Raw genomic sequence first — 17,710 nt, forward strand, 5'->3', positions numbered from 1 at the left:
GTCAGTAAATCAATCAACATTTATCAAGTGCCCTCGGTGCCAGGCTCTGTGCCAGGAGAGGCTATCTTCATCATTTTATAGATAAGGAAAATGAGACTAAATTTGGTTAGCCTCAGATAGCATGTTAATATTTGCAAAGCTCTTTATATATGTTATCTCCTGTGGTCCTTCGGACAACCCTGTGAGGGAGGTGCCATTATTATTCCTATTTTGTAAATAAGAAATCAAGCAGCTGGGTAAGACTACATGAAAAAAAAAACCAAGTAAACAAGCCTAAGTTGCAAAGTCTACCCCAAATCTCTCAGACAACTCAGAGAAGATTTTTTAAAATTATTATTATTATAGCTTCTTATTTACAAAACATATGCATGGGTAATTTTTTTACACTGACCCTTGCAAAAACTTCTGTTCCAACTTTCCCCCTTTTTCCCCCCACTTCCTCCCCTAGTGGCAGGTAGTCCCATACATGTTAAATATATTAAAATACATGTTAAATCCAATATATGTATACATATTTATACAATAAGTCAAATGATCTGATCAGGGAGACCAGTGTCTCCAGCAGAATTTGAACTCTGGTTTTCTTGACTCCAAATCTAACATCATTTACCATGGCATCTAGCTGCCTTGGGCTGCAATAACTTACCCAAAGTCCTACAGGTAAATAAGAATGATGTCGCCCCATTCCCTCTGATCCCTTTTGAGGTTTTCTTGGCAAACAAACTGGAGTGGTTTGCCATTTCCCTGACTGGTTTATTCTACAGGTGAGAAAACTGAGGCAAATAAAACTAAATGATTTGCCCAGATTAACCTGGCTAGTTAAGTGTCTGAGGTGGGATTTGAGCTCAGGTAGAGGAGCCTACCTGAATCCAGGTATGGAGCTCTGGGCACTATGGCGCCATCTAGAGGACCCATTTGCTGCACTGTGCTAAGCACTTTACAAATATTATCTCTTACATTATACACAGTAGCAATAACCTTGTGTGATGATCAGCTAGGATAGACTTAGCAGTGAAGTGATCTAAGACAATTCCCAAAGACAAAGTGATGGAAAATCTGGCCACGTCCAGAGAACTGAGTATGAAATCTGAATGCAAATTGAAGCATCCTATGTTCAAGTTTTTAAAATTTTTCTCTTTGTTTTTCCCTTTTGTTCTGGTTCTTCTTTCATAATACGACTCATGTGGAAATGTATTTAACCTTATTATACATGTTTAGCCTATATCAGATTGCCTATTTTCTTGGGGAGCGAAAGAGGGAGAAAGATTTGAGACACAAAATCTTAAAAAGATGAGTGTTGAAACAATACTGTATGATGATCAATTCTGATGGACGTGGCCCTCTTTAACAATGAGATGAACCAAATCAGTTCCAATAGAGAAGTAATGAACTGAACCAGCTACACCCAGGGAAAGAACTCTGGGAGACAACTATGAAACACTACATAGAATTCCCAATCCCGCCTGCATTTTGGATTTCCTTCACAGGCTAATTGTACACTATTTCAAAGAAGAATTCTTTTTGTTCAGCAAAACAACTGTTTGGACATGCATACATATTTAATTTATTTTAATTTATACTCTTAACATACGTAACATGTATTGGTTAACCTGCCATCTGGGGGGGGATGGAGGGGAAAAATTAGAACAAAATGTTTGGCAATTGTCAATGCTGTAAAATTACCCATGCATATATCTGGTAAATAAAAAGCTATAAAATAAGAACAAAAAGATGAGCGCTGAAAACTATCTTTATCTGTAATTGGAAAAAAAATATATTATTAAGGGACAAATATGATCCTCACAACAACCCTAGGAGATATATGCTATTACGATCCTCATTTTACAGATGAAAAAACTGAGGCAAACAGAAGTTAAATGACTTGCCCAAGTTTACATAACTAATACATGTCTGAGGGTATGGAATCCAGGTCTTCTTGTTCTATCTACCCACTACACAGCTGGCTCTCTGCCGCTTCAAGAGCACATTTGTCATCGGGAGGTGGCTCTTGGGAAGCAAGAATTGACATGCTTAAGTAGGGCCATTCAAGCCACAGCTCAGGAGCTGCTGTCGGAGCTTTCTAGAGCTGGAAATCTGCAAATGGGATATGGACAGGAGGGATTCTTCAATGTAATCTTAGAGATGTTGGACAATACAGCAATTCAGCAAGAATCTGAGATCATATCAGTGTGGGAATTTCCAATGGGAAAATTCTCATGACCAAGGCAGATTGAAGCTTGTCTATAGATTTTGGGGAATAGCCTGAGGTTCAGAGAGTTACTAAAGTTCACACAGGTAAGTAAATGTCAGAAGTGGGTTTTGAATCCTGGTCTTCCTGACCCTAAATTCAGCCCTCTCTTCCCTCTATCCTCCAGTTGTCTCCCGATAGGGATGAAAAATAATAACAACAAAAGTTTCATGGTATTCCAGGATCACATTCCATTCTTTTGCCCAACATAGGGCAAGGGCAGGCCTAGGCAAGTAAGATTGGAAGTGAAAACAGCATTTTCACTCTTTTTGCTGTTGTTTGCTTGCATTTTATTTTGCTTCTCATTTTTTTCTGGTTTGATTTGATTTTTCTTGTGTGGCAAGATAATTGTATAAATATATATGCATATAGTGGATTTAATCTATATTTTTACCATGTTTAACATATATTGGATTATTTGCCATGTCAGGGAGGAAGTAGGGAAAGAGGGGGAAAAATTGGAACACAAGGCCTTGTTAATGTTGAAGAATTGTCCATGCATATATTTTGAAAAATAATTTTAAAAAAAGCTTTAATAATTAAAAAAAAAGATTGGAAGTGAAATGTTATAAATTTTGGAATCAACTTGGTTGAGCCCATTTATGACCAGACTGATCCTCACTCTCAATCATCAATAAGATTCATGTACTCTACCCTTTGATCCAGCAGTGTTACTCCTGGGCTTATATCCCAAGGAACTACTAAAGAAGGGAAAGGGACCTGTATGTGCCAAAATGATTGTGGCAGCTCTTTTTGTAGTGGCTAAAAACTGGAAAATGAATGGATATCCATCAATCGGAGAATGGTTGGGTAAATTGTGGTATATGAAGGTTATGGAATATTATTGCTCTGTAAGAAATGACCAACAGGAGGAATACAGAGAGGCCTGGAGAGACTTAAATCAACTGATGCTGAGTGAAACGAGCAGAACTAGGGGATCATTATACACTTCAACAATGATACTGTATGAGGATGCATTCTGATGGAAGTGGATATCTTCAACATAGAGAAGAGCTAATTCAATTCCAATGGATCAATGATGGACAGAATCAGCTACACCCAGAGAAGGAACACTGGGAAGTGAATGTAAACTGTTAGCATTTTTTGTTTTTCTCCCCAGATTATTTTTAGCTTCCGAATCCAATTCTTCCTTTGCAACAACAACAACAAAATTCAGTTCTGCACATATATATTGTACCTAGAATATACTATAAGATATTTTATATGTATGGGAATGCCTGCCATCTAGGGGAGGGGATGGAAGGAAGGAGGGGAAAAATTCGGAACAGAAGGGAGTATAAGGGATAATGTTGTAAAAAATTACCTATGCATATGTATTGTCAAAAAAAATGTTATAGGGGCCGCTAGGTGGCACAGTGGATAGAGCACCAGCCTTGAATTCAGGAGGACCCGAATTCAAATTTGGTCTCAGACACTTAACACTTCCTAGCTGTGTGACCTTGAGCAAGTCACTTAACCCCAGCCTCAGGGGGAAAAAAAGTTATAATTATAAAATTTTTTAAAAAATAAAATAAAGATTCATGCACTCCTAATGAATAGGGAGAAGGATAAGTCTCACTCAACCTTCTCTCAGGGAGAAGTAAAAGTCAGAGATCAATGTAAAATACTTAACAGTTTTGCAGAGGTTAAGAATGGAAACTTTCTGGGCCCTAAGGAAATATAGATGGATCGGCCTTGTTTTCCTTTTTCTCAAACTTCTTTGGTATTCTTGCAAATATTTACTTAGTATTGTGTTCCTTCTAAGTTATTTGAGTTATTGATCATTGACCCATGATGATGTAGGCTGAAAATTATAATAACCAACATTTTCCTAGCACTTCATGTTAGAAAATCTAAATATGTTATTTACAAATATTATTTCACTGGATGTTCATAACCACCACGGGAAGTAGGTGCTACTAGTTACCCCCATTTAATAGATGAGGAAACTGAGACTGAGACTAAATGACCTGAGCAGATAAAAAGTAGCTGGATAGGACTGACACCACATTCTAATCTACTGCCACCTAGCTGCTCCTCCCAAGAATAAGGCCCATCAAGCCTGTCTCTCTATTTTAGTAAAATTTTTTTGTTTTTTTTTCTGAGGCTGGGGTTCAGTGACTTGCCCAGGGTCACACAGGTAGGAAGTGTTAAGTGTCTGAGACCAGATTTGAACTCGGGTCCTCCTGAATTCAGGGCTGGCGCTCACTCCACTGCACCATCTAGCTGCCCCTCCATTTCCTCTCATCATTATTATTTCTTATCAATCAGCAATTTTTGTGCAAAATTGCTCTCTCCAAGCTACCAATGATCTCTTAATAGCCAAATAGCCTTTTTTCAAGTCTCATTTTTCGTGCTCTCTGAAGCCTTTTACTGATCAGCCACTCTCTTTTCTTTGATGTTCTAAGTTTTCGGGACACCCTCTTCTGCTTCTCTAATAACCTTCCCTCAGAAGACTCTCTCTTTTGGCTCTGGGCAATTTCGCTGGCTCCCCTTCATGCTGGACACTCTCTCCTTTAAGTCCTACTTTTTCCAAGGAGTCTGCTCCAGTCCCTCCTAACTCAAATGCCTTCTCAGCTAATTAGTTCCTATTTACTCTGTCCATAGCTAGGTTCTCTGTAACTGCTCCCATCTTGCTCCCTCCTTCCGCAGTCAGGCCCTAGAAACAATCCTTTGCTTTGTATCCTCAGAGCTTAGCATCTTGCCTCACTGTGCCAGTCACTGTGATGCTTCTACTCAAATTAGCATTTACTCAGTTTATTGTGATTGGAAGGCTATCGGTGATTGATTTTGTGAATTAAGCAGAATAGGGCTAAGGTTTGGTCATGTGTGTTGATGCTGTCAGGATGGGAGTTATGATTAATCCGCTATGCACTGGTTATTTGTATTTATCAGTAAGTTCACATTAGTTAGAAATGTAATGAGAGCGTAACTGCCGCCTTTCACTGCCTCCACTGTGTTCTACAATAAGGTTCACTTGTCGGTACAACACCGCCTAAGAATCACGACTATCCATTCCCTAGTGACCCTGGCTTTAAATCCACAACTCTCTTGAACTCCATACTGGTGGCTAAACAATAGGATCTCATGACCTGGAGAAGGCTTCAAGGCTTTGTTGAAGGTTTCCATATTATTGAGTTTTATGAGTGTTAGAAAGCTCCAGCTGAGATGAAGATCTGTTGACAAAGTCGCTATGACTGATGGACATTTTCTTTAACCAACTGGCTAAAAGATGTCCCCGCTTTTGGAACTATCAGTGAATTATAATTTCTCCTTCCACTTTTTAGTGCTTTTGTATGCATAAAAATAGCCAGCATTGGAGCAGCTAGGTGGTGCAGTGGATAGAGCACCAGGCCTGAAGTCAGGAGGACCTGAGTTCAAATCTGTTCTCAGACACTTCATATATTTCCTAGCTGTGTGACCCTGGGCAAGTCATTTAATCCCAACTGCCTCAGCAAAAATAAATAAAATAAAAATAGCAGCATCCAAGATGGATGAGCAGTCTTGGATCCATTGAATTAGGGACCTCCCTGACACCATAATAAATTGATCAATCATGCGTGGAGTTTTTGGTGTCTTTTATCACAAATTGGAATTTTATAGCCCATAAGGCTCATAATAGGTGCTTAATAAATGTTTACTAACTAAATGACTGATTCCATGTTCAAACAACTCATTTTCCATAGCATAGACTTCAGATATTTAAGACAATTATCAAATCTCCTTAAGACTTCTTCAAGCTGGACTCGGATCATGAGAAGGAAGGAAAGGGAATGAACATTAAGTGCCTACTGTATGCCAAAGTTTTGCGTTTACAAAAACTATCATCTAGTGTGAGCCTCAGAACATTCCCGGGTGAGTAAGTGCCACAGTGGTTCCCATTTGACAATTTTCCAGAGTCTCTAAGTTAGGCTTTGTGAATAGGGGACCGAAGTCTCCCCCTTCCTGCTCAGTCTGTGAGCTGCTCCCTGTTTGTGTCCTTGAAGGGCCTAGTTTATCACATAACTCTGGGGAAGATTCCTGGCTTCCAGGTAGGTCTGGGCTCCCAAAAAGTGGACTAAGGAAAACATTCATTTTCTGCCCAGAGATAACTAATCTCATCATTTCAACTAAATACTGTTTTGTTTTTCCCTCTAAAAACAGGGGGTCATGGGAGCTAGCATGTTGGACTTGGTGTCTGGAAAACTTAGGTTTAAACCCTGCCCCTCAAGCTTATTAGCTATTAGTTGCAGGCCAACCACTTTTTTATTTCTTTTGCTTTTGTTTTCTTATCTATAAAATGGAGATAATCACACCAGGCCCTTTGCAAATGCTTTACAAATTATGTAAAGACTTTGCAAATGCTAGTTTATACAGCTAGTCTCTAAATGTTTGCTTCCTAATCTGTAAAATGAGATTGGGAGATTCTACAGCCTCCTACACAAGGCAGGGAAGGAAAAGGCTCTGAGGTTCCAGGAGCATTATTAGCCCCATTTTACAAATGAGGAAACGAAGGCCCAGAGAAGTGAAGATATTCATCCTAGCTCCTAAGAACCTGGGGCTGCTGGTCTTGTGCCAAAAAACAATGGCTTCTTGGAGGGCATTTATCATGAACACTGGGGAAGTTGGGTGGCGCAGGGGATAGAGCCTGGGACTGGAGACCTAAGTTCAAATCCTGGACCCTGGACGGGTCACTTCACCTGGTGTGCCTCAGTTTCCTCATCTGTAAAATAAGATGGAAAAGGAAATGGCAGATCACGTTAGTACTTTTGCCAGAAAGAAATCAAAAGTGGTCACGGAGAGTCAGACATGACTAAAAAGACTAAACAACAAATCATGAACATGAAACCAAGAAATAACATGAAGAGTAACAGAAAGTTGGGGGGCGCTAGACGGTGCTGGATCGGGAGGCTTGGAGTTCAAATCTCCCTCACTTAACACACACTAGCTGTGTGACCTTGCGCAAGTCACTTAGCCCCAATCCGCCTTGCAAAAATAAAGATAACAGAAGGTGAGGGGTTCCATCAAGGTCTCCAACCACTAACAGGCAGCTTGGTTCAAACCCCCTTTGGGGCATTTACCAGCTTTACAGTCTCTGCCTCAGTTTCCTCCCGGGGAAGCCTGTGGTACCTCCTGAGGCTATGGGAAGTGCCGGCAGGAATGTTTTCTGAAAGAGGGTTTCTGCCTCAGAGAGCTGACATCCTAATGCGGGGAGGGATGCAGGAGAACTTTGGTCTGGGGGCGTCCTTGGCCCAACCTGATCAGAGGCTGTCATGGAGGACTGGCTGAGGGGATCACAGCAAGAGGGAGAAAGGGGAGGAGGGGTAAGATGAAGGCACGAAGTTCAAGGATTTTGGGGTCCGGGGCTTGGCTCTGCAGGGTTGGGTGGAGGCTGGGGCAGTGGAAAAGGGCCAGGGCCCCAGAAGCGTGAGTGGCCGTAACTGAGGCACGGATGAGAGGCTGGGCCAAATTAAAATGCTTTATTCTGAACATCTTTCATGTTCCCTAGCTGCGCCCCAAGACCGTGTGATTTTTTTCCTAATTTTTTAGACCCACTTTCCATTTTATCTGGGACCACACAATTTGCGGCCCCCAGGGAGCCCCTGTGGCAGCTAAGCGGGGCTGGCAGGAACAGTTTCGGGTTCACTCCGCCCCCTGGACACTGCCCACGTTCTCCCCAGAGGCAGAGGAGGGCACCGCTGGGCAAAGTTGGCTCCCCTCTGCTGGCCATCCCGGCCAGTTCTGGGGTCTGTGCTCCCACGCCGCTGACCTCGCAGGCAGGTTCCCAGAGGCCCAAGGCCAGCTTTGAGGCCTCTGCAGGGGGCCAGGACTCCCCCAACCTCAGAGCCCAGGCTTCCCGAGTGAGAGAGCCCAGAGATCGCTGCCAGAATCTGGCACAATGACAGCGGTGGCCCCCCAAGTCACGGATTCTGAGTCACGCCCTCCTTACCCCCCAAGCGCCCCAGTTCCTCCCACCGTGGCGTGGCCACTGCGGGGGCGTGAAGGCGGCAGAGGTCTAGCGCTTTAACTCCATCTTCGCCACTGTGCTGCGGTGGACCTCATCGGGGCCGTCTGCGAGCCGGAGCGCTCTCGCCCAGGAGAAGAACTGGGCGAGGGGGGAGTCGTTGTTCAGTCCTGCAGCTCCAAAGGCCTGAAACAGCCAGAGCAGGAGGTGAGGGGCCCTGGGGCCCTGGGGCCCTGGGGTCAGGCCCTGACGGACGAGCAAACTGAGGGCCAGCGGCCAGGTGACCTCCCCAGGGCCCCCAGGGTCCACACGGGGGCAGCACCCGGCAGAACAGCCACTGGACCGAGGCCCCGAGAGGCCGGATTCGGCCTGGTGAGCCTCACAGGGGTAATGCTGGGAGTGAGGCCGGGAGGGGGGCGGGCCGCGGATGCCCCACCAGCCTGGCCTGCACTAAGCAGCCCCACAGTAACTGAGGAACTCGCCCTTGCTCAGGCTGAGGGGTGCGGGGGAGCCTGGGCCCCACATCCCCTCGGGAGGGGCGCCTCCAAGTCCAAGAGTCAGGGTTCCGGCCCTGTCATGGGGGGGAGGGGAGGCTAAGGGGAAAAATCAGACCTTCCTTCACTTTTAGTCTGAAAGCCCCGCATCCACCCCCGCACGCCATACTCGCCTGAATGGCGCGGTCAATCACTCGCAGGGCCATGGTGGGAGCCACCATTTTGATCATGGCGATGTCTAAAGCGGCTGCCTGGACAAACCAAAGGAAGCGGAGGACGGAGCGTGAGCGCCCGGGAGGCAGAACCTTGGAAAGCGCAACTGGAAGTGCCAGACCCGGGCGGGGGGCAGGACGGGCCTTTCCGGGGCTCCCTGCGGCCACGAGGGCGGTCTGACAAAGGCAGAGGACGGCGGCGCTCCTCCCTGCCGGGCCCCTGGCAATGCGGCCCCGCCTTCTTAGCCCCCCATCCCCACACTGATGCATGGAGCCTGGGGTCCACTGCTGACTAACCACGCCTCCCTTCTTATACGGGAACGGGACCTTTCTGGGCCCAAGGGTCCCTGCAAACTCGAAGATTCACACCGAAGCTCTAAGGTCGGGGCCCCCGCCCCCGCCCCCTGGCACTCAGAGCGCACCTTGTTCCCCGCCACGTCCATGAGGTGCGCGGCTTTCAGCACCAGCAGTCTGGCCTGGTCGATGTCGGCCCGGGACTTGGCGATGTCGGCCAGGATCGTCCCCTGCTCCACCAGCGGCTTCCCGAAGGCCACGCGGGACTTCACCTGCGACCCGGAGCGGAGGCCTGAAGGGAGGCTGGGGGGGGAGGCTGGGGGCCGGAGGAGGCTGGGGGGGAAGGGAAGGCCCGGGGCAGCAGCAGGAGAGTGGCCCCTCCTCACCTCCACCAGCCCCAGGAGCTCTGGGACCATCGTGGGGGCAGACAGGCCACCCTGGTCCGAGCGGCCCTCGGGGCAAGAACGTGCGGCAGATTCCTGACACACAGGTGGCCCAACCAGGCCCGGGACAGGGCAAGCCCGGGGGACAGGGAGAGCCACGTGTCTGCATTAGCCTGGCACGTGCCAAGGGGCGCGGCCTCAGACCTGCTGCAAGCACAGGCTCTGAGCCTGGTGGGACGGAGGCTATGGGTGTGAGTGAGTGTGTGTGTGTGTGAGTGTATATGTGTGTGTGTGTGTATGTGTGTGAGTGTATGAATGTGTGTGTGAGTGTATGTATGTATGTGTGTGAGTGTGTGTGTGTGAGTGTGTATGTGTGTGTGTGTGTGAGTGTATGTATGTATGTGTGTGAGTGTGTGTGTGAGTGTGTGTATGTGTGTGAGTGTATGTATGTGTGTGTGAGTGTGTGTGTATGTGTGTGAGTGTGTGTATGTGTGTGAGTGTGTGTGTGTGGTATGTGTGTGAGGGTATGAATGTGTGTGTGAGTGTGTCTGTGTGTGTGTGAGTGTCTGTGTCTCTGTGTGTGAGTGTGTGTGTGAGAGTGTGTATGAGAGAGTGTGTGTGTGTGTGAGTGTGTGTCTGTGTGTGAGTGTCTGTGTGTGTATGTGTGTGAGTGTGTGTGTGTGGTATGTGTGTGTGAGTGTGAGTGTGTGTGTGTGAGTGTGAGTGTCTGTGTGTATGTGTGTGTGTGTGTCTGTGTGTGTGTGTCTGTGTGTGTATGTGTGTGTGTATGTATGTGTGTATGTGTGTGTGTGAGTGTCTCTGTGTGTGTGTGTGTGAGTGTCTCTGTGTGTGTGTGTGAGTGTCTGTGTGTGTGTGAGTGTGAGTGTGTGTGAGTGTGTGTGTGAGTGTCTGTGTGTATGTGTGTGTGTGTGAGTGTCTGTGTGTATGTGTGTGTGTGTAAGTGTCTGTGTGTGTGTCTGTGTGTGTATGTGTGTGAGTGTATGTATGTGTGTGAGTGTGTCTGTGTGTGTGTGTGAGTGTCTGTGTGTGTGTGAGTGTATGTATGTGTGTGTGAATGTGTGTGTGTGGTGTGTGTGTGTGGTGTGGGGGGTATGTGTGTGAGTGTGAGTGTGTGTGTATGTGTGTGAGTGTGAGTGTGTGTGTGAGTGTCTCTGTGTGTGTGTGTGTGTCTGTGTGTGTGTGAGTGTGTGTGTCTGTGTGTGTGTGTCTGTGTGTGTGTATGTGTGTGTGTGAGTGTCTGTGTGTGTGTGAGTGTGAGTGTGTGTGAGTGTGTGTGTGTGTGTGAGTGTCTGTGTGTGTGTGAGTGTCTGTGTGTGTGTGAGTGTCTGTGTGTATGTGTGTGTGTGTAAGTGTGTGTGTGTGTCTGTGTGTGTATGTGTGTGAGTGTATGTATGTGTGTGAGTGTGTCTGTGTGTGTGTGTGAGTGTCTGTGTGTGTGTGAGTGTATGTATGTGTGTGTGTGAGTGTGTCTGTGTGTGTGAGTGTCTGTGTGTGAGTGTGAGTGTCTGTGTGTGTGTGTGAGTGTGAGTGTCTCTGTGTGTGTGTGAGTGTCTGTGTCTGTGTGTGTGTGTGAGTGTGTCTGTGTGTGTGTGTGAGTGTCTGTGTGTGTGTGAGTGTATGTATGTGTGTGTGAATGTGTGTGTGTGGTGTGTGTGTGTGGTGTGGGGGGTATGTGTGTGAGTGTGAGTTTGAGTGTGTGTGTATGTGTGTGAGTGTGTGTGTGAGTGTCTCTGTGTGTGTGTGTCTGTGTGTGTGTATGTGTGTGTGTGAGTGTGTGTGTCTGTGTGTGTGTGTCTGTGTGTGTGTATGTGTGTGTGTGTGAGTGTCTGTGTGTGTGTGAGTGTGTGTGTGAGTGTCTGTGTGTATGTGTGTGTGTGTGTGAGTGTCTGTGTGTATGTGTGTGTGTAAGTGTCTGTGTGTGTGTGTCTGTGTGTGTATGTGTGTGAGTGTATGTATGTGTGTGAGTGTGTCTGTGTGTGTGTGTGAGTGTCTGTGTGTGTGTGAGTGTATGTATGTGTGTGTGAGTGTGTCTGTGTGTGTGAGTGTCTGTGTGTGAGTGTGAGTGTCTGTGTGTGTGTGTGAGTGTGAGTGTCTCTGTGTGTGTGTGAGTGTCTGTGTCTGTGTGTGTGTGTGAGTGTGTGTGTGTGTGTGTGTGAGGTACACGAGTTTCTAAGGCTGAAAGCCGCCCTCCAGGCCCGGCCTCCCGACTGCTCCGTCCTAGCTGGGTGACTGGAGTGCGGCTTCCCCCAGAAGTCAGGGGAGCCATCCTGGGAGCTGGGAGAAAGGCCTCCTGGGGTGGTGGAAAGAACCAGGGCCAGAAACATGGTTGCCTCCCCGCCCTGGGGCTGGGAGGGACCTTGGAGGCCCTGTTTCACTGAGGAGGAAGCTGAGGGTCAGAGTGTGCCCTGCCCCCCACGGGGCAGAAGCAGCTTTGAAGGCGGCCTCTGACTTTTTGAGCAGGCCCCTCGGCCTGTTGCGTAACCCTGGCTCTGGTCCCTGGGGGGGAGGGGGGCGGGCAGGATGCCAGGCCTGTCGGAGCCTCTGGGCTCTGACCTTGTGGGATCCTCTCATTGAGCACTCCGGGCCGGCCAGGGGGAGCGTCCAGTGCTAGGGACAGCCGAGCTGCAGGGGGGGCCGAGCTGTGGGGGGGGCCGAGCTGCGGGGGGGAGCCGAGCTGCGGGGGGAGCCGAGCTGCGGGGGGAGCCGAGCTGCGGGGGGAGCCGATCTGTGGGGGGGGCCGGGTGGTGGGGGGAGCCGAGCTGTGGGGGGAGCGTCCAGTGCTGGGGACAGCCGAGCTGCGGGGGGGGCCGAGAGGTGGGGGGAGCCGAGCTGCGGGGGGAGCCGATCTGTGGGGGGGGCCGGGTGGTGGGGGGAGCCGAGCTGTGGGGGGAGCGTCCAGTGCTGGGGACAGCCGAGCTGCGGGGGGGGCCGAGAGGTGGGGGGAGCCGGGCGGTGGGGGGAGCCGAGCTGCGGGGGGGGCCGAGCTGCGGGGAGGGCCGAGCTGCGGGGGGGGGGGCCGAGCTGTGGGGGGAGCCGAGCAGTGGGGGGAGCCGGGCGGTGGGGGGAGCCGGGCGGTGGGGGGAGCCGAGCGGTGGGGGGAGCCGAGCTGCGGGGGGGGCCGAGCTGCGGGGAGGGCCGAGCTGCGGGGGGGGGGCCGAGCTGTGGGGGGAGCCGAGCAGTGGGGGGAGCCGGGCGGTGGGGGGAGCCGGGTGGTGGGGGGAGCCGAGCTGCGGGGGGAGCCGAGCTGTGGGGGGGGCCGAGCTGCGGGGGGAGCCGAGCTGCGGGGGGGGCCGAGCTGCGGGGGGAGCCGAGCGGTGGGGGGAGCCGAGCTGCGGGGGGGGGCCGGGCGGTGGGGGGAGCCGAGCTGCGGGGGGAGCCGAGCGGTGGGGGGAGCCGAGCTGCGGGGGGAGCCGAGCTGCGGGGGGGGCCGAGCTGCGGGGGGAGCCGAGCGGTGGGGGGAGCCGAGCTGTGGGGGGGGGGCGAGCTGGGGGGGGGGCGAGCTGGGGGGGGCGAGTTGGGGGGGGGGCGAGCTGGGGGGGGGGGGGGCCGGGTGGTGGACACTCACTTTGCACGGACTCTTAGAAAAGGCCCCCTGGCCTCCGCCTCTCCCTGAGCCCCACGCTGCCCGCAGGCTAAAGAGCTCCAGGCTTGCCCGAGAGCTCACCCCTTGGCTCCAGGCTCCCCACTGGCAGCGAAGGAGGAGTTTGTGGCCTTGGCCCAGGCCCGACAGCGTGGGGGGGTCTGGGGGGGCCCCACGCCCCGGGCACTGGGGACAAGGGCCGCACGGCCTTCTGGGGGGTCCGGCCCGATGGGGCAGAAAGGAGGGGATGGGGCACAGTGCCCTCTGCCTGGCAGCCGGGGGGAAGCGGAGCCTGGGAAATCTCTCTGCTTGCCCCCCTCCCCCCCCAATTCTCAGCCAGGAGACTCCCTTCCCCCCCAGAGACTGAGCCCGGCGGCCGGCGCCCCCTCACCCGCTCCTTCATGAGCGCCAGCGTTCTCTCCGAGTACCCGATGAGCCGCATGCAGTGGTGGATCCTGCCCGGGCCCAGCCTGCCCTGGGCGATCTCAAAGCCTCGGCCCGGGCCCAGGACCAGGTGGTCTTTCGGCACCCGCACGTTCTCAAACAGGACCTCCCCGTGACCGCCTGCAGAGAGGGAGGCGCACGCGTGGGGCCCGGCTCCTCAGCAGGACAGCGGGACGCCGCTCTGTCCCTTCTCTGGCCCGGCTCTGGCCGCCTCAGCGAGGGTCGGGCCTGCTTCTCCCTCCAGCCCGAAACTGAGTCACCCCCAGCGAAAGGACTCTGGGAGACGACCATGAACCACGACCCAGAACTCCCAGTCCCCCTAGCTTTGTCCCCTGCATCTCCTATTCCTTCACAGGCTAACCGTGCACTGCCTCGGAGTCCGATTCTTTCTCTCCAGCAAAATAACTGTTCGGACGTGTGCACGTATCGCGTTTAATTTATGCTTTAACACATGGAACATGTAAGGGGGAGGGGGGATGAGAGCACCGTCAGTGCTGTGGAATTACCCAGGCACACATAAAATTTGTGATACAAAGCTACAATAAGACGTCTGGTGGAGACCAGAGGGTCCGGGAGCACACGGGACAGGAGGGACCGGCCCTGATCCAACCCTCCGCTTTTCACATGAGGAGACCGAGGCCGCGGTGAGCTGGCCAGCCCCAGCTGGCCCGGGGTCCCCGCGCTCCCCCCGCTGGGGCGGCCGGGGGGGAGGGGGCCTGACCTCCGCGGGGAGAGCCTCGGAGGCGGCGGGGGGCGGGACCACCCCCGCAGGGCCGGCCGGCTGCACCGTCCCAGGCCCCGAGGCGCCAGCGTGGTGCCGGGCGGTCCTGGGCGACGGGTGCTCCTCTCCGCGGCAGGCGGGGAGTCCCTGAGTGACCCCAAGAAACCCCCCTGAGATCAGACTGAATGGGGGCTGTCCGTGTGAATTTCATAGAGAAGCCCCCGGAGCAAAGGAGGAGGAAAGGTCATGACGACTGGGAGGGTGAGACACCAGGGCGACAAGTACGGGCACAGAGGACGTCTCTAGCACTCTGCCCGCTCCGCTGGGGGGCCACGATCCCCTCGGGGCCGTCCCTGGGCCAGGGACCCTGGAGCAGTTTGCCGTTTCCTTCTCCATTTTACAGTGGAGGAAACTGAGGCAAACAGGGGGGAGGGGCTGGGGCATCTCCCAGGTGGGGGCCTGAGGCTGGTTCAGAAGAGCCTTCCCGAGGCCGGGCCTAGGGCTCTGTGGCCGTGGCGCCCCTGGCGGTCAGGCTGATCACACCCCCACCTCCAATCCTCCTCAGAATCCTGGGGGGGTCCCCTCCTTCTCCCCGGTCCGGGGTGAGGTCTCAGAGGGGGACATCCCCGAGGCCTGGAGCTCTAAGCATCGGGACCCCCGGCTGCGTCCCCCCCCCCAGCCACGGCACCCCAGCAGCCTTGGGAAGACCCATCTCTGGCCCGGACCCCGCAGGCGCCCGCCCCCTACCTGGAGGGTCTTCCAGCCCATAGACGCTCAGCGGCCTGATGACCTTGATCCCCGGGGTGTCCATGGGAACCAGCAGGACTGACTGCTGCTGGTGGCGCGGGGCCCGTGGGTCTGTTTTCCCCATGAACACACAGAGCTGGCACCGGGGGTCCAGGATTCCTGCCGGGAGAGGAGCCACGGATCCGCCACAAGCCGGGCCGCGTGTCTGGGGCCCCTCGGCCCGGGGAGGGACGGACTCATGGGCGGGGGGGGGGGGGGGGGGGAGCAAGGGGCGGAGCCGGCTGTGGGCCCGGGCTTGGGGCAGACGTGGCCGGCCTGGCTCCTGTCTGCGGGTGAGAGATCGGCCCAAGGAGGAAGGACCTCGGCTCCGGGCCGCTGAGCCAGCCTGTGGGGGCGGACGGTGCCCGAGCTCCCCGCAGAGAGGAGGTCTGGCGGCCCCTGCGTTCGTCCCCGGGCTCGGGCGGGGGGTGACGGGCCCTTCCAGACGGGGGTACCTGAGATCCACCACTTGTGGCCATTTACGACGTAGCCCCCGCGCTCCTCTCTAATGGAAGACTCAATGTTGGTGGCGTCCGACGAAGCGACCTAAACGGGAGCAGACTCGGTTCTCCAGACGGAGTGGGGGGGGGGGGGCGCTGACGGGGGGGGGGCGCGCTCCGTCTGTACCTGGGGCTCGGTCATGGCGAAGCACGAGCGGATCCTCCCGTCCAGCAGAGGCAGGAGCCAGCGGGCCTTCTGCTGCTCGGTGCCGTACCTCACCAGCAGCTCCATGTTCCCCGTGTCGGGAGCAGAGCAGTTAAAGATCTGCACGCGGGGAAAGCCCGGCCCGGTGACTCCCGGGCCCGTCCAGCCAGAGGCCGCCCCTCTGGGCCAGAAGCTGGGGCCGAGGCCACGGGCAGCAAGCCGAGCGCCCCCTCCGTGCCGGCCCCTCTCTCCCCTCTCTCCCCCTGCCCCCCATCACTCCCCGGCCCCCGCTCTGCCACTAGGAATCAGGCACGAAAGGAACAGCCCCTGCCCCGGAGCGTATATCCTCAGAGCTGCCTCTCAGGGGCGCAGGGGACGGGCAGCCCGGCGGCCTGGGGGAGGAGGGAGGCTCCGGGCCGGGCTCCGCCGGCTGGGACCAGAGCCCGGCCCTCGGCGGCTCAGCGGTGCCCTGTCACAAAGCGCCCGGCGGACGATGTAAGGTGGGCCTTCCGCGAGGCGCGAAGAGGGGGAAGCACAGAGATGCATTCCTCGGGGCGGGGTCTCCCCCATTCTCTGCCTCGGAGGGGGCTGGGGAGGGAGAGACCCGTATCTCCTTCAATGCCAGTCAGATATCCCGACCTGGGTGTCCAGTAGAACCCTGGAGCTCCTTCTGCCCCACACAGAATTCATCCTCTCCCCCACTCCGGCTCCCCCCCCCCCAGGCCGTCGCAGAGTCACCCTGGGCTCCTCCCTACCTCTCCCCACCCCCACGTCCAAGCTGTGGCCAAGGCCTGTTGACGTCACCTCTACAACATGTCTCAGAGGGTCCCCCCCCCCTGCCAGCATCCTGGTGCGGCCCCCAGCCCCTCTCCCTGCAGGGCCTCCCCGGCCAATTACGTCCCGTTACCTCGTACATGACTTGCTCTGCAGAGGTTTGTTCTCTGCCACATCCCACATAGAACGGCGAGCTCCCCGAGGGCAGGGATCGCCCCTTGCCCCTTTTGTATCCCCAGGATTATAGTGCTGAGCACACAGTGGCGCTTAATAGATGTTGACTGGCTGGTACCTCTGGGGCATACAGGGACTTGCCCATGAGCTCGCACAGATGGGCGTACTCCAGGTTGGTCAGGCCCGCTCCGTACTTCCTCTCGGGGTCAGTCTCGACCGGCAGGAAGAGGTTCCAGAGCCCTTCGGACTTGGCCTTTTCCTGTCCAGAAGGGGCGCGAGAGAACATCAGGGACTGGCGGCCCCCACCCATGAGAGACCACACCCGAGGGCGACGACAAATCCTGCTTGAGCTCACTGTCCGGCCGCCCAACGCCAAACCTCAAGTCTGCGTCCCCAGGAAGCAAAAGGAGGCTCCAACTAATGATTAGCAGCAGAACCGGAGGATGGCCCGGACCTCGAGAAGGAGAGGGCAGCCTTTACCCAGCGCTTGCCCAGATGCCCCTTCCCGGCGAGACCTGCCCTTTGCTGCCCAGCTGGCCGTGGCTCGGACTTCCCCAGGCTGGCCCCGGGAGAGAGGGCCAAGGGGGACTGGGGACCTGAGCCAACACTGCCAGGCGAAGTGGGCGGGCAGCCGAGGAAGGTTGTGGAGAAATGGGCAGAGGGCGCCTGTTTGGAGGAGTGAGGTACCAAGTGCCCCCTTAAGTCTGGCCGGGACCTTCCTCAGTGCCCCCTAGGGACCTTTCATGGCATCCCCCCCCCAAGATCTTCTACAGCATCCCCCCCGGGATCTTCCTTACTTGGTGCCCCCCCGGGACCTCCCACAGAGCCCACCCTTTGGGGGACTAGCAAACAGAAGGCCTGATTGCCGACACCTTGGAAGACTCCAAAGCCCTGTATAAACCAAAGCAAGACCTGCCTCGCTCCCTGTCTCCAGCACTTGGCACTCTCCAGAGGGAGCACCTCACAAATGCTCCTTGTTTAATCCACCCA

The 17,710-nt window shown here is 54.1% G+C and overlaps 1 protein-coding gene across 6 annotated transcripts in view; it reads right to left on the minus strand.

Moving 5' to 3' along the window:
- Positions 1–7,688: 7,688 nt before the first annotated feature.
- The window catches only part of ACAD10 (acyl-CoA dehydrogenase family member 10), a 41,478-nt gene continuing 31,456 nt past the window's right edge, over positions 7,689–17,710 (minus strand). For all 6 annotated transcript variants that reach the window (XM_074297321.1, XM_074297312.1, XM_074297308.1 and 3 more), the window contains 8 exons: positions 16,839–16,979; positions 15,755–15,892; positions 15,583–15,673; positions 15,089–15,247; positions 13,568–13,740; positions 9,321–9,464; positions 8,860–8,937; positions 7,689–8,378 (listed from right to left, as the gene is read on the minus strand). In XM_074297321.1, coding sequence (XP_074153422.1) covers positions 8,244–8,378; positions 8,860–8,937; positions 9,321–9,464; positions 13,568–13,740; positions 15,089–15,247; positions 15,583–15,673; positions 15,755–15,892; positions 16,839–16,979 — 1,059 coding nt within the window. In that variant the 3' untranslated portion in view covers positions 7,689–8,243. The remainder of the gene's footprint in view (positions 8,379–8,859; positions 8,938–9,320; positions 9,465–13,567; positions 13,741–15,088; positions 15,248–15,582; positions 15,674–15,754; positions 15,893–16,838; positions 16,980–17,710) is intronic.

Source organism: Sminthopsis crassicaudata, chromosome 1, assembly GCF_048593235.1.
Source record: "Sminthopsis crassicaudata isolate SCR6 chromosome 1, ASM4859323v1, whole genome shotgun sequence".
Classification (NCBI taxonomy): domain Eukaryota; kingdom Metazoa; phylum Chordata; class Mammalia; order Dasyuromorphia; family Dasyuridae; genus Sminthopsis; species Sminthopsis crassicaudata.